A 13059-nucleotide genomic window follows, 5' to 3' on the forward strand; every position below is an offset into this window, starting at 1 on the left:
GAGCAGCTGTGCCACTGTCCGTTTCCACCATCGCCACATAAAGTTTCCAGCTGCTCCGCACCTTTGTCACCACGTGGTATTGGCAGTTTTAAAATCCTAGCCATTCTAATGGCTGTCTTGTGGTTTGAGTTGGCACTACCCCAATGACCCACGATCTGAACACCTTTTTACACTGAGTTGCCATCCGCGTATCTCCTGAGGTGAAGTGCATGTTTCTGTGCTTTGCCCGTTGTTTTCAGTGGGGTGTTTGGGCTCTTCGTGGAGTCACGGAGTTCTTTGCGCACGTGTATAAGGCAGAAGTGTGTGCGTAGCTGTCCGTATGGAAAAGGATACAGTGATTAATAAATAACAACGCGAGAATAAACCCTGTGTCTCAGGCACCATAGAAACCCTGCTTCTGCCCGACTCTGTATCATGGGCATAGCGTTTACCAGCCTCATGACTTACAACCATTTCCTGACAACAGCAGCTTGCCTTTCCACTCTCTTAACAGTGTCTTTTGAAAAGCAGACTTTAAAAAATGGTGACAAGGCCCTACTTACCCATTTTTCTTCCCTGGTCTTGTTTTGTGTGTGCGTGTGTGTGCCCGATTTATAAAGTCTGCTTAACCCAAGGTTTCTCAGACTCTCGTCTGAATTCCCTTCTGATTTACAGTTCTAGTGCTCACGTCTGGGTCTGTGATTCACTGTGATTCACCGTGTTTCACGGGAAGCAGAGAGCACGCCTCCCCGCCCCCCGCCGCACAGGGACCCGACTTCTCTGGCCCCATTTGTGGAAAAGACTGACATTGCCCACTGCCCAGCGTCTGCATCTTTGTCCAACCCCCTGGGGGCTTTGGTCCCAGGGTCCCTTCTTCTGGGGCTGCCTTGTGGCTCGTGGTTTGTCTGCTTCTCCCGGCTCTGCCATCTCCACGTCTGGCGGAAGCATCCCGAAAGGGCCAGGAGCTGCTGCGCTCTGTCAGGTTCACAGGCAGCGAGGACCGGCTCCTCCTCCTCGGTCGCAGCTGCCGGGGTCTCTCTGATTCTGAGCCTGGTTCCTCCTGCTGCCGCTGCTGGGCGCCGGGGCTGGCTCCCCCGTTGGAGCTGCGGAAATGGGCCCCTGGTGCCACTCCCATCACGCTTCCGCTCCGAGACCTCCAGACCCGCCCACACCTTCTCAGAGAGGCCACCCCCGACCACCCAAGGCCCAGGGCACACACTGGGAAGGGTCCGTGACTACACAGTTGCTTTTGGTCCCTGTGCCTGGGGCACAGGAAGCTGGTCACAAAGCTTTCCTTCCCGGGGGTCTCGTTTCGCAGGGGCTGTACAAAGCGGACCAGCGCTTCGGACCAGGCGTCGAGACCTTCCCTGACGGCAGCCAGGACGTGGGGCTGTGGTTCCGGGAGCACTTGCTCAAGCTGTGCACCACGGTCCCCTGCGGCTTCTCCATCTGCAGCTACCCGGAGTTCGAGGGCTTCCTCACGGGCGCGGTGGCCAAAGTCAGCCTTTCCGACGAGGGGACCATGCAGTGGGACCTGTGTGAGCAGCAGGACCCCTTCTTCTACGACTACAAGCGCTTCTTGCTGGACGACGAGCTGACCCTGCCCGCGGAAGTGCACGCCTACTCGACGGACAACGCCCACATGCCCATGACCCGGGCTCTCCGCAGAGACCTGGACGCCAGCATCTTCCTGCCCGGCGTCCCTCCCTTCATTGAGGACGGAGAGCCCTGGTTCGTCCAAAACGAGACTCCCCTGCTGGTCAGAATCCAGAAGCAAGCTTACAAGTTCAGGTAATGCCGGCTGCCGCCCCCACCTGGTGTCCGGACGGCCGCTCCTCCTGCCCTGACCACACGGCACCAGGCCCAGCCGCTCCCGAGTGTTCGAGATAGGCTTCTCTTCTCAGTCGTCGCAGCCCGACGATGACGGAGGGAGAGCTGGTGCTGACCGGCTGGGGCACGCCGGGTGCCAGAGGCCGTAGGGCCTGCTCCAGGGGAAGGAGTGGTCAGGAGGCTGCTGGGCGAGTGTGTGGCCAGGGCCTGCAACGGCCGTGGAGCAGGACGAATTCCTGAGCCCGCTCCTGGGCTGCGCTCACCTCCTGGTGTGGGGACCTCGTGTGTGCTTCCTCTGTGGAGGTCGGAGCGGGAGCCCCAGACCTGTGCAGGGTCACGTCCCTGTGCAACGTCCGCACACCGAAGTGCTATTGCCCGCAGTCTTCACAGGGACCTGGGCAGAGAGTTGAGGTTCGGCGGGCCAGGCAGCAGTGGGCTCAGGGCTAGCTGGCCTCTGGCTTCTCCAGAGGTGGCGGGAAAAGATAAAGCTGCGCGGCCAGTCCCCGAAGACACCCCTGCCCCACAGCCTCGCTCGGGGTGGCTGGCAGCACCAAAGGAAAGCAGATTTCTTAAGCAAAATCTTCAAGAGTATCTTAAATTTCTTCTTAAACTTTGTCTTCAGATACCACTGAACTATTTTAGAACGTGTATTTTGTGGGCACAAGTGGCTACTTAGGTGTCCATCTGTATCCACCCGTCCCCCCGTCCGTCTGTCCGTTCACATCCACCAGTCCCTTCTATCCACCTGTCCACCCCCTGACTCACGGAGGCGCTAGTCCCTCTATCATGCAAACATCGGCTCAGCCCACGGCCATCGGTGACTCTTGGGCCCAGAAGCTGCCATAAAACCACAGTTCGTGACTGGGAAGGAGGTCACGTGGACACAGGAGGCTTTTGTGTGTGTGCGTGGAGGGAGAATGGGCTGTGGGCCCTGCGTGCACTCTCCTCAGAAAGGAACCTGAATGAGCAGAGGTGGGACGTGCTTGCCTGGTGCTGGGTGCCAGACCTGAGTGGGTGCCTGGCCCCCTTCCCACCCAGAGCCCCTGCTGTGAGAACCCCTCCCTGCACACATGGGGAGCAGATAAATTAGGGGTGCTCAGCCTGAGCATCTTCACCTGCAGGCAGCGTGTCCATCCCTCCACAGTGCCACGTCCGTACTGACCCTGGCTGGCCAGCAGAGCAGCCCCCAGAGCTGAGGGGGAGGGGCCAAAGAGGGCTGGGCAGCTCAGGGGGAGGGCGGGGAGGAAGTGCAGGAGGATGCGCCCAGGGTCCCCTTGGGTGGCAGGTGTTGGGTCCATGGAAGCTCCTCGTATTGCCAGGAACACGAAGGCCCACTCCAGCTGGAGCATGGGCGCCGTCCTGGAGGGGGACCGCAGTGGCTTTGCGCGCCCTGGGCCCAAGGAGCGGCTTTCCAGGGAGCTGATCCTGAAGGCAGAGGAAGGGAACTACAGCTGGATTTATGGGATCCTGAGGGACAACCTGGCCAGCCCCGACGTGGCTGACGCTCAGGGCTACTCTGTGCTCGCCGCAGCCGCAGTGAGCACCCCCGCCCCCTGCTGTCTGCTCAGGGTCACCCTTGAGTGGGTGGGGGACATCCCATCTCCCCTCAGTGGAGCCTCAGTCCTTCCAGGCAGCCCCTCAGTGGGGGTGTCCGGGGTCACACGGGAAAGGGCGCGTAGACCTTCGAACGCTTCGGTCACGTGCTGGGCGTCCCTTGGCTGAGCTCGAGTGGAAGCGTGAGGCCATCTCTGAGCCCCGGCCAGCAGGGCCTCACCCAGGGAAGCTGTCTCCTCGTGTGTCAGGCGTCCTCTCGGAGGAAGCCTGTGGTCCTGGTGAGACCGGCCTTCTCCCTCCAGGTTCACGGTCACACTGACGTCATCAACCTGCTGCTGGACAACGGGGCTGACGTGAACAAGTGCACGGACGAGGGCCTCACGCCTCTCAGCATGTGCTTCCTCCTCTACTACCCGGCCAGTTCCTTCAAGCCCAACGTTGCCGAGAGGACAGTGCTCAAGACCCAGGTCAGCCCGCGGACCCTCGGCCTGGCTCGGCACCCGCCCTGTCCCCCATCGCCCATCCCTCTGTCTTCCCAGCTGCCCGCCAGCCGCCCCTCCTGGTGTGGACCAGGCCAGATGGGGTGAAAGGACAGTAAGGCCCGGGGCCGGGAAGCAGAAAGCAGGGGCAGAGCCTGCATGCAGGCTGAGGTGTTCTGAGCTGGTTGCGGGGATGCTGGGGGACATGTGTCCTTAAGCCATGTGCACAGTATCTGGGACCCTGGGACTCCCCCAGGAAAGGGGGCGCTGGAGAGGGAGTGGGGAGGCCCACCTCTGCAGAGTGGCCTTCAGTGGCAGCTTCCCGGAGAGAGGGGCCTGGTCAGCCCCACAGCGTCTCCACGCACAGAGGGCGTGGGCTCAGGGGAGTCGGTGGGTCCAGTGAAAAAAGGCTCAGGGGCGGGCGGGGACCAGAGCTGAGTGTCCTCAGGGACCCGGTACCTGGAGGAGTCCTTGTATGCTCGGAGTAAATGAACTCTTGGAACAGGGCCCATAAAGCCCACTAATTCTATTCTTAAAATTCTTGTAAATGCCCTGGCTGGTGTAGCTCAGTGGATTGAGCACGGGCCTGCGAACCAAAGGATCCTGGTTCAATTCCCAGCCAGGGCACATGCCTGGGTTGCAGGCCAGGTCCCAGCAGGGGCCCACAAGAGGCAAACATACATTGATATTTCTTTCTCTCTCCTTCCTTCTCCTCTAAAGATAAATAAATTAAAACATTTTTATTTATTTTTTAAAAATCTTTTTAAAATTCTCATAAATACCACTCCCTTTGTTTTTACTCAAAGCTGTCTCTCTGTCCTCTCTGTGGGGACAAGGCTGTCCTCTGACCCCTGCACTGCCCCGCAGAGCGGCTCACAGACCTGAGTGAGTGCAGGGCCACCTAGAGCAGGGCTGTCCCTGCAGACGATGCCATGGGGACATGGCCATGGCCATCTTCGTAGGCCACTGTGCTGGGTTACGTTGCAGACTGCAGTCAGGACAGGCTCCCAGGCCCCACTCAAACCCTCAACTATTCACAGAAAAAAATAGATAGCGGGGCCCACCCCCAGCAGTTCGGCCTCAGTGCGTCTGGAGTGGCCCAAGGATGCATGTTGCTGGCACTGCTGATGCTGGCTGGGCCCAGGTCCGCACTCAGGCGCGTGAGGCTGAGGAGCTGGGACAAGAGCAGTGTGTCCTCGCAGAAATGCCAGCGAGCAGCAGCGGGAGCCCCACACGTGACTTAAAGCTTTCTAGGAGTCACATGGAAAGTTAAAGGTGGAATTAATGGTATTAATATACTTTATTTTACCTGGTGTGTCCACGATCTACCACGTCTATGGACCCTGAGAAGACCCTAGGAGAAGGGCTGCTGGTGGCTCACTGGGCTCAAATTAAAACCACCACAACAAGCAGAGCCTCGCAGCCATTTCTGCCCTGGGGCCGCTCCCGCAAACCGCCCCTCGGAGCAGCCCTCATAGAGGAGCCCCTGGGATCCTGTGCCAGCCAGTGGACCTGGGGCTTCCGGGTCCAGTTGGAGCTGTGCAACCAATCAAAGCAGTTCTACTCTCACCAATCACAACAGTGTCTTTTGGGCCAATTAAACTGCAAAGATTTGTAGCCTTCATTTGCATGAGAAATGACCAATCAGAGCAGGGCCAGGAACTTGGGTCAGTAGAAGCCAGCTCCCTCTGAGTCTGGGCACAGGATTTCCCTTCTCCCTGGAGAGTGAGGGCTTGGGTGTGTGACCTTGGCTTGAGTCAGACCGGAGGAGGGGTGTTGGTGGGAGCACAGTGGACCAGAGCAGCAAGGAGCAGAACGGGGCTGCCCAGCCAGAGAGGGGCCCTGGGGCCACCTCACAGTGGGATTCTATTACCATTGAGCTGTTTGTACAGAACAAAGCTTCTCTCACTGTACCCCAAACTGGGGATTCTCGTTGGATTCGAATTGGTGCCAGTGGCTGTCAGCTGACACTTGAGTGGCTAGCCAGCTCGGAGATGCTTGATGATGTAACTCTGGTGTCTTCACACCACGGGTGGCTTGTGGCTGTTGTGTGGCTCAGGTCTCTGTGGGGGCCTCTCGGGTGCTTGCTGCCCCTCTGGGCTTTCGGGGAGGCACCTGGGTGCTGCTGTGCCAGCCTGGATCCTGGGACGGCCCCTCTAGGCGTTGGGCAGCGGCCTTTTCTAGGGAAGGTGCTGGGTGGGGCCGCCTCTCTAATCTTTTTCTTCCTAATGATGGGTTTCTTGTACTTTCCAAAGGGCGCCCCAAAGTTCCCAGAAACTGTGTGCCACCCCTGCACGCTCCGCTACCCAGACTCCCCCTCCCACAGCGAGCAGGCGCACACCCCAGGCAGCCAGGAGTCCGTGCATCCAAGGGGCAGCCCTGAGAAATGGGAGTCCACATCACTGAGGGACAGCGCCAGCGACCTGGACAAGGGGCTGGACGACACTTTGGGGAACCTGGACAAGTACACCCTGGGCAGCGAGAGCAACTCCGAGTCCAGCGTGCAGAACTTCTCCGCGGAGCCATCACAGGACCTGCTGGAGAGGAGCGCTGAGGCCTGCGGCGCGTCGGAGGCGCCCTTCAGCGAGATGGGCTCTGACAAAGGGGCTGAGAGGCAGACGACACCGTGCGTGGTCAGGTAGGTGGTGAGGGTGTGGGGCCGGGGGTCCCGTTCAGGGGAATCGCAGGCTCAGCTTAACTTCCTCGCCCCGCTGGGAGAGTGTTTGCAGTGTCTGCACCTTGTCTCGTGGAGGCCTCCCGGGCCTGGTCCGGCGGGGCGGTGCTGGTGGCCTGGCTGCGGCCTCTGAGGGCCGGGCAGCAGAGTCCCAGTGTGTCCGGACCCCCAACACACTCACCCGAGGACACACACACTCTCCCCTTCCAGTCGAGACCAGTGGTTCTCCACGTGTGTCTCAGGTGCCCCAGGGTCTCTCTGGCCCTTGCAGGGAATCTGTGAGGTTGAACTGCTTCTCATAACAATTCTAAGACTTGTGTGATGGTTATGTGACACTTCTTCACACGCACGACAGCGCCGGCTTCTCTTGGAGTTTGACTTACCGACGCCATGGAAGCAGCGGACTTATTACACCCTGACACGGAACTCAGGCCTGGGGACATTCTGGGTGACCAGATGGGAGGGCGCCTGAAGCCCGTCTGCCTCCCACCGCAGTTGGAGGGTTTGTGGGGAAAGCGTGTTTGCGGCTGGAGCTGCGCACGGAGTCACTGTCCTCTCCCATGGGCCACTGTGTTTACCGACAGAAGGACCAGGTGGCACGTGGCGGCCTCTCCTCTGAACACAGCCAGCTTTTGCTTTAAGGACAGTGGACACTGTTGACAAGGATGACGTCCCGTGACAATGAGAGTTTCCGAGTTCACACCCTGAGTGGCATCCGTGATGTGTGTTGGCCTGGGGTGACCTCGGTGAGGCCGTGTGTCTGCGGGCCCCGGCCCGACACTGCAGGCCTGCTCTCTTGAGGGGGGCTCTAGGGGGCTGGGGGTCCTGGTGCAGCCAAGTGCAGTTTCCACAAACACCTTCCACGTTAACGTGCAGTGGGTTTGTAGTTGGTACTTCTTAAATGTATCAGTGAGTATTTTAAAACTTCTCAGTTTTTTGAATTGATAACAGAGTAGACATGGATGGGTTGAGTCCAGGTAAAGAAAAGCTCTTTGGGGTCTTCAAAGAATTTTAAGAGTGGAACGGGGTCCCGAGAGTTGGAAGTTTGGGAACCACTGCTCTAGACCGACACGACCCCTCCAGCACCCTCCTGCTCACCTCGCCCTCGTTCTGTGCTGGTGGCGGGCCGGCAGGGCCAGCAGGGCCACCACCGGCCGTGCCCTTGCCACCCGTGTCGCCGGCTCGCCTCCTCAGCACAGCCACTGCATCCCCTGCCCCAACGTCCCAGCCCACCCAGCCGGCCTCTCCAGGCTCAGTGCTCGGCCCAGCTTCCCCCAGCTCCGTGCGGCTTGTCAGAGACATGTGTGTGTGTGCATGCCTGTGAGTGGCACGTGTGCGTGCACATGGTGTGGGGGGGTGTCATGTCTGGTGTGCATGGTGCCAGGTGCTCTACATGCTCCCCTCACAGCCCCCAGGAGAGAGGGCTGGTCCCCACCCCACACTCCACCTCTTGGTGACCTCGGGGTGGGGGCTGAGGGACCCCTGAATTCTGAAGACAAGCACAGCCACAGCTGGACTAGCACTTGGTCGGGCTGGCTCACCTGGGGTGGTTAGGTGACAGGTGGGAAGCTCAGGCACCAGGGTAGGGGCTGGAGGCCTCGAAAGGGCAGGACCCTGAGGCTCAGGGCATCATGACCAAGGCCAGTGCCCCCCGAGCCTCTGCCCGGGGAGCGCCTGTCCCGACCAGGCCGCTGTCCAGGCAGCTGCCTGTGCCTCCCCTCCAGCCTGTGACCATGTCCTGCTGATCCTTCCAGAGGCAGAAACAGGTGGCTGACCATCTCCCTCCTGCTGCACCGAGGCGCTGATCCCAACCTGTGCCGAGTGCCCATGCAGGTCCTGTTCTTCTGTGTGAAGGCCGGGGACACGGATGGGGTGCGGATGCTGCTGGAGAGCGGAGCCAGGACCGACATCCAGTTACCCCCTACGGTGGGGTCCCCGAGGTGGAGCTCGGAGGTTCGGGGAGCATGGTGGGAGGGGCCAGCTGCAGGAGCCATTCATGGTGTGAGGACACGCCAGGACCGGCTCTCCTGCTCTGGCTACAGGGGTGCTCTGCCGCCATCCCCAAGGCCCTCGGGCTGTTGGGAGGGTGCTGGCGGCAGGGGCGGGCCATTCTGTTTTGCCTCCACATCAGAGCTGGTGGCTCTCGCCGTTCAGGCCCCTAGGCCAGGCCCTGTCTTCTCTTCTGAGGATGAGGTTCGGTGGTGCAGGAAGTGGACTTCGTGTGACACTCAGGTTGTGTTTCCTGATCGGGTGGCACTTTTAAAACTAAGGTTACAGCCTTCTTCAAACTCAGCATAGACTCCCTCCCTTCCTCCTTCCACCCAGCCATCCACTCATCCACCCACCCAGCCATCCACCCACCCAGCCATCCACTCATCCACCCACCCAGCCATCCACCCACCCATCCATTCGTCCATCCGACCACCTGCCCATCCTCAGTCAAGAGTCAGCTGTTTACGCGCACCGTTTAATTAGAAGCTTTGCTTTACGAAAACGTCCGAGCGGGCAGTGGAGCAGGGGCAGGAGAGCGCCCGTTCCTCCCTGCAGTGCTTTCTGGGCGATGCCCTTGCAGCCTTTCTCCGGGGCTCCTTCCTGTTTCCTCAGGGTCCTGCCCAAAGGGTTGGGGGCTCCTCCCCCCGGCCCGATGTGCACTGTGTTCCTGGCTGGGGTCTCGGTCCGAGTTGGCTGAGCCCCTCAGGGACCAGGCTCCCCGACCACCTCCGTGTGGTCAGTGCTGACCAGGCATCCTAGAGACAGTCCAGCAGGGACTCTCAGCCAAGGCAGAGGGCGGCCACGAGTGAACGACAGGCCCGGTGGGGACGGGTGTCCGGGCTGCAGGGCCATCTGAACAGGGCCCGGCGGGAGGACGGGCTTTTCTTGGAGGAAGGCAGGGACAGTTGTTCTAATATGAAGCTGAGGCCTCGGGCCCTGCGCTCCTGCCTGTGGCCCTCGCCCGCGGAAACACCTGGCAAGAGGGAACACGTGTCCGTGGTCCAGCGTGGGCAGGCTGCGTTAAGCCTGGAGTACCACAGCTTGGCCGGCCAGGACGCAGTGCTGTGGGCGGGCTGCTGGCCCAGGTGGAGGCGGTGAGGCCCGCCCTGGACAGGCCCTCCGGGCCCTCTCGAGGGGGCAGCCGCCCACCCGGGAGCAGCAGCCTCACCCTCCCGTGTTTCCTCTGCAGCTGGGGGCCCTGACCCCGCTCCACATCGCTGCCGCCCTTCCCGGGGCGGAGGGCGTCAGGATAACAGAGCTGCTGCTGCACACGATCACGGACGTGGACGCCAGGGCGACTGACCAGGACGACGTGTACAAAGGAGACAAGGTGTGCGGTCTGCCGCGTGGGAGGGCCGGTGCTGGGGCCCGGGCCGCTCTGTGGGCCGTGTCGTCGTTCAGTTCGAAGGTCCACTGGTCCCTAGAGAGGCTGGCGGGCGCCCCAGACCAGCCCGGCTCCACCACAGCGTGTGCACAGCTCCCTGGTGTGAGAGCAGGAGGGGAGGGGGTTCAGGGGACGCTGCTTCAGACCCACACTCTGGGGAGCAGGGCCACTCGCTCCTCCTCCATGTGAGCTCCTCTGTGGGTGGTCTCATTCCGGCAGGGTCTCGGCCGGGGTGATGGGGAGGGGCTCGGGGCCCAACCGGATCACTCTGTCTGCGTGCAGCTAGACCTGCTGCTGCCTTCGAGCCTGAAGCTCAGCGGCGAGGCAGGCCCACCCAGCCGCTACTACAGCGCACACTCGTCTGTCCCCGACGAGGGCGGCAGGACACCCCTGCACGTGGCCTGTGAGCGGGAGGACAACTACAGGGTGAGGGGGCCTTCCCGGGGCTCAGGGGCTGTGCACCGTGTGTGTGTGTGTGTGTGTGTGTGTGTGTGTGTACCTGTGTGTTCACACCAGCATGCACACACGTGTTTTGTGCATGTACACTAGCTGTATTCAGGTGAGCATCTGTGAATTGTACTTACAGGCAGTGTGTGCTCATGCAGTATGTGGGCATGGGGGTCTGTAATGGGCAGGGCAGTGGGGTAGCAGCCCTGGTGGGGGACCGGTGGGCTCAGGGGACAGGCGTGGGGTGTCGGCCATCCTGCCTGAGCGGGCTCCAGAGGGGGTGGACAAGGGGTCGCACCCACAGAAACGCAGCTCCTGGGGTTGAAACAGCCGGAAATGCCAGGGGTGCTGCCTGTGACTTGTGTCCCCGTGCCACTCCAGAGCGTTTTAGGGACACTCATTGACACATGTGCCTGCATGCGCATGGGTCACAGTGTGACGTTGCTGTCACACGCATGTGGGTGTGGCCATCCTGGGCTGGAACAGCCCATGACCCTCGGCCCTGCTGTCCCACCCTGCCCCGCCCCGGCAACCTTGGGGTTGAGGCCAGCGAGAGGCAACTGAGTGGTCAGAGTGGGAGTGAGGGACATGGGAGCCAGGCTTGGGCTATGCAGGGTCGTGGCCAGTGCAGCCCTGGCCAACCAGAAAGCCGTGGAGCCTCAGTCTACCTTCCCATAAAACAACAATTGAAGCCGTTCAAAGGGCTGTCACAGTTTGCTGCTGCACAGGGTGACCATCGTGCGTGCTGTCCCGACACGACACCGTGAGGGCCTGTGTGAGGGAGGGCAGGACAGGGACACCTTCAGGCCTCCCTGCTTCCAAGCATCTCTCTTGTCAACGCCTCCTGGGGCCTGGGCCCCTGCCCTGACCAGAACCTTCCGAGGGGTACCCTGAGTCCATGCAAGGAGCAGGGGCAGCTAGGCTCCAAGAGGCAGGCTCCTGGCCAGTAAGTGTGAGGCCTGGGCTCTGAACACAGTGCTTTCCAACCCACCCCCGTGTCCTTTGTGCCAGTTTCCAGTTTGGACAGGCTCCGGGGGAGCAGAGTTAGGGGACACTAGAGGCAGCACCTCGTTGGGTCGCAGACAGGTAGATGGGTAGGGTGAACTCCTGAGCTGAGTGGTGGGGCTGCAGTGGGGCGAGAGGCGGGGAGCTTGCCCAGGAGTTTGGCCTGGCCAGTGAGGCTGGGAAGAGGGTGCAGGCTCAGCAGGGGGACAGTCCCTACCTGCTGGCACTCTGGGAGAAGTGGGGAGGAGGAGGGGACATTGGGGTTCCCGTGAGGAGAAGAAGGGTGGGCGGTGTGTGCAGAAAGTCTCCTTTCAGCCCCACTGAGCTTCTTGCCCTGGCTGTGTCTGGGGCTGCGCCCCCGCTGAAGGGCTGGTGCTCCGGGCGCACAGACTTGGCACTTGAAGGTCCTGACTCTCTGCCTCCTTCGAACACGAGCTTTAAATCGATCTATGCATCGGTGGCCCTCCTGTTGCTAATCGGAGACGATGTCTATTTAGAAAACACATTTTCAGTTTGAGGATCCATTCACAGCCCCCACTCCTGCCCATCGCTCCTGCCTAGGACTCGGAACCGTGAGGGGCCAGGAGCTGGGGTGGAGGAAACAGGTGGACGACCTCAGGGTGCCCCACTCGGCACTCCACCTCCCTCACCTGCCGCCCTGCCCCCCCCGCCCAGTGTGCCCGGGACGTGGTCCAGCTGCTCCTCGCGCACGGGGCCGACACCAGCCTGCTGTGGAGTGGCCACTCCCCGCTGTCTCTGTCCATTGCCAGCGGGAACGAGCTGGTGAGCACACTCTGACCCCGATGGACTCCTGCGGCGTTGCTCCTGCAGGCCCCCCCCCCCCCGCACTGGCCCAGGGACGGCAGGGTGCGAGGGGCACAGACCCCTCCCCTGTGGACGGAGCTCCGTAGAGAGAGCAGGGTGACCGGAGGAGGGAAGGGCGGCCTGGGCAGAGGCTCCCTCGGGGGCCTGGACTGCAGCCCTGCCCCTGTCAGGCAGGGACTCGAGGTGCCGTGGGGAAGGCACACTGGCCAGTTCCCACCTCCTGCCGCCTCCAAGGCGTGTGCTTACTCCCCATTCAGCCACCTTCCTCTCTCCCGTCTGTGTTCTGCCCACCTGCTCGTCCTTTTATTTCACTGCGGGTTTTGGAGCATCTGCTGGGCGCCAGGTGGGCACCCCCTCAGGCGGAGATGCTGAGTAAAATCCGGTCTCCAGCGCAGGGGTGTTACATCCCAGTGGGGAAGACAGGCCATCACCCATGTGTGACACGGGTTTAGGTAATGGCCAGCCCTGTGAAGAAAACAGAGGCCAAGTTCAGACAGAGGATGGAGGGTGGCCCCTTCAGCAGGGCAGCCAGAGGGCCCTGCGGCGAGGGGACATCTCAGCAGAGGCCTAAATGAGCAGCAGGCAGGTTCTGTGCAGGGGCCCCGATGCCTCCTCCCAGCCTCAGTGAGCTTTGCAGGCGCCTGCCCCTGCTGCGGGGTGGCTGGGGTGGGGTCACAGGCCCAGCAGCCCAGGGGTCGCGTTCCCAGCAGGGCTCCTGAGAGAGCCGGGTGCTGGGGCTGCTCTTGCTCTGGGCTTGCCGGGTGACCTGGGCTTGGAGCTGGGGATGCAGCAGGCAACAAGGGACGTGTGGCTGCTCTGTGTCTGGCCAGGTGGTCACAGAGACGCAGGTGGCCCAAGGCAGAGGCAGACTAGGGGTGGGGGGCCGGCCG

General features: G+C 61.5%; 1 protein-coding gene across 3 annotated transcripts in view; it reads left to right on the plus strand.

Annotated features, from left to right (window-relative positions):
- ANKMY1 (ankyrin repeat and MYND domain containing 1) overlaps positions 1 to 13059 on the plus strand; it is a 34259-nt gene that overhangs the window by 6379 nt on the left and 14821 nt on the right. For all 3 annotated transcript variants that reach the window (XM_037069222.1, XM_037069221.1, XM_037069220.1), the window contains exons 5-12: positions 1298 to 1770; positions 3129 to 3345; positions 3666 to 3830; positions 6098 to 6480; positions 8271 to 8442; positions 9698 to 9838; positions 10175 to 10318; positions 12020 to 12127. In XM_037069222.1, the coding sequence (XP_036925117.1) occupies positions 1298 to 1770; positions 3129 to 3345; positions 3666 to 3830; positions 6098 to 6480; positions 8271 to 8442; positions 9698 to 9838; positions 10175 to 10318; positions 12020 to 12127 (1803 nt within the window). The remainder of the gene's footprint in view (positions 1 to 1297; positions 1771 to 3128; positions 3346 to 3665; positions 3831 to 6097; positions 6481 to 8270; positions 8443 to 9697; positions 9839 to 10174; positions 10319 to 12019; positions 12128 to 13059) is intronic.

The sequence above is a fragment of the Sturnira hondurensis genome, unplaced genomic scaffold, assembly GCF_014824575.4.
Source record: "Sturnira hondurensis isolate 20B ecotype Veracruz unplaced genomic scaffold, ASM1482457v3 Scaffold0018493, whole genome shotgun sequence".
NCBI lineage: Eukaryota > Metazoa > Chordata > Mammalia > Chiroptera > Phyllostomidae > Sturnira > Sturnira hondurensis.